At 35.2% G+C, this 1,845-nt stretch overlaps 1 protein-coding gene across 1 annotated transcript; it reads left to right on the top strand.

The window, feature by feature from the left end:
* Positions 1–945, top strand: LOC110536842 (olfactory receptor 4B13-like). Its single transcript, XM_090191374.1, has one exon. The coding sequence runs from the start codon at positions 1–3 to the stop codon at positions 943–945; it is 945 nt and encodes a 314-aa protein (XP_090047500.1).
* The last annotated feature ends 900 nt before the right edge of the window (positions 946–1,845 follow it).

Genomic DNA, 1,845 nt, shown 5'->3' with positions numbered 1-1,845 from the left:
ATGGAAAATTCATCCACAGTATCATCCATCATACTGTCTGCATACTTTGGAATGGAGGATCTTAAGTATTTGTACTTCAGCATTTTCCTTATTTTGTACATTGCAATTGTTGCTGAAAATGTCATTATAATTGGAGTAATCTACACTGAGAAAACATTGCATCAACCAATGTATTTCCTGGTGTGTAACTTGGCAGTAAATGGTCTCTATGGTAGCACTGCGTTGCTGCCAGCACTGTTGAAAAATTTAGCTTCCCACCCTAGTGAGATATCTCTAGCCAGCTGTCGAACACAGATCTATTGTATACATACATATGCTATTGTTGAATTTACAATTTTAGGAGTGATGTCTTATGATAGGTATGTTGCTATATGCCATCCACTGCGGTATCATACCATCATGTCTCTGACAAAAGTGTATAAACTTGTAGCATTCACCTGGATTTACCCTTTGGTAGCATTTCTCATCTTTTTCATTATAACTCTTCAACTGAGATTTTGTGATAAAACTATAGATAAATTGTACTGCATCAATTACTCACTTATAAAGCTCTCCTGTACAAATACGTCTGTTGTGAACATAATAGGATTAATGTCTGTGGTTTTGTATAGTGTACCACAGTTAGTTATGATACTTTACTCATATGCACATGTCCTGAGAGTCTGTGCATTATCTTCCAAAGAATCCAAACTCAAAGCACTGCGAACTTGCACTCCACACCTGTTTGCTATTATCAACTACGTTGTGGGTTGCTACTTTGAAATATTGCAAAGCCGATTTGACACAAGTCATTTACCTTACAGAACTCAAGTGTTTATGTCACTTTACTTTTTGATATTCCCTCCCATTCTTAATCCAGCAATCTATGGGTTAAGTATTCAAGCCATAAGAGTGAAGCTGTTGAAACTTTGTTATAATAAGAATAGGATATTGTCAATACAGTAGCCAGGGCTGTTGATTTGATTTCCATTGTACATGTTTCTCTATTTATCTATAATGTTTGTATTGTGTTGAAGTAATAGTATAGATTACACTGGTTGTACATATAACATAGATATTATATATCTAACAATCTATGAAATGTAAGAAACTGCAGAACATCTTCTTAATGCTGTTTTATAATAAAATACATAATCATGGAATGACATTTTTCTTTTGAAGGAGATGGCTCAAGGGTGATGTTGGAGTGTGTAAACACATGGTTGCCAATCGATTTCCTTTTGCGTAAACTTAAGCCAATTACAAACTCTAACCTTAACCAATTCTGATAATTTATTCGAGGCCTGAGAGGTTTTGCCCTCAAGGAAAAGCTGTGCCAGAGCTGCCCTTAAAAATGTTAATGAAAAAGCCTTTAGTTGATCATTTATATGCAACGTGTCTTTGGCATCATTAAACTGAAGACTGTAATTTTATCAAACCAATTCTCTGTAACTATTATTACGTGATTAAACTAATCATGTAAATGTTATTAACTAGGAAGTCGGAGCACAAAGGAAAATCTTCAGATTACAAAGTTATACTTTTCCTAATATAAAACTCTTCAGATATTTTAATATCTGATCAATTATTCTTTACCTCACATTAGTCTAATTCCGAACGTGTAAATCGTTGGTTATCTGCACGAACCCAGCCTGCACTATGAATCATCCATACATCAATTGTCTTAATCATTTATTTGAAATGATAGGTGATGTTCCCTAGTGGGCTAAGCCGATATGGCGACTTGGTAGACAAAGTGAAGTGGGTGTGGACTGAGAAGGGCGCGAAAGACAAAAATCCCTACACAGTTAATAATTACATTGATTGAAATGCTAATCCTTTGCCCATGAACGCTCACTCATTCGG

The sequence above is a fragment of the Oncorhynchus mykiss genome, chromosome 12 (genome assembly GCF_057628025.1).
Source record: "Oncorhynchus mykiss isolate SJ-2025 chromosome 12, ASM5762802v1, whole genome shotgun sequence".
Taxonomy (NCBI): Eukaryota; Metazoa; Chordata; class Actinopteri; order Salmoniformes; family Salmonidae; genus Oncorhynchus; species Oncorhynchus mykiss.
This window is presented reverse-complemented; position numbering and strand designations above follow the sequence as displayed.

Excerpts from the sequence above, each read along its gene's own strand:
- LOC110536842 (XM_090191374.1), top strand. The coding sequence starts at position 1 with ATGGAAAATTCATCCACAGTATCATCCATCATACTGTCTGCATACTTT.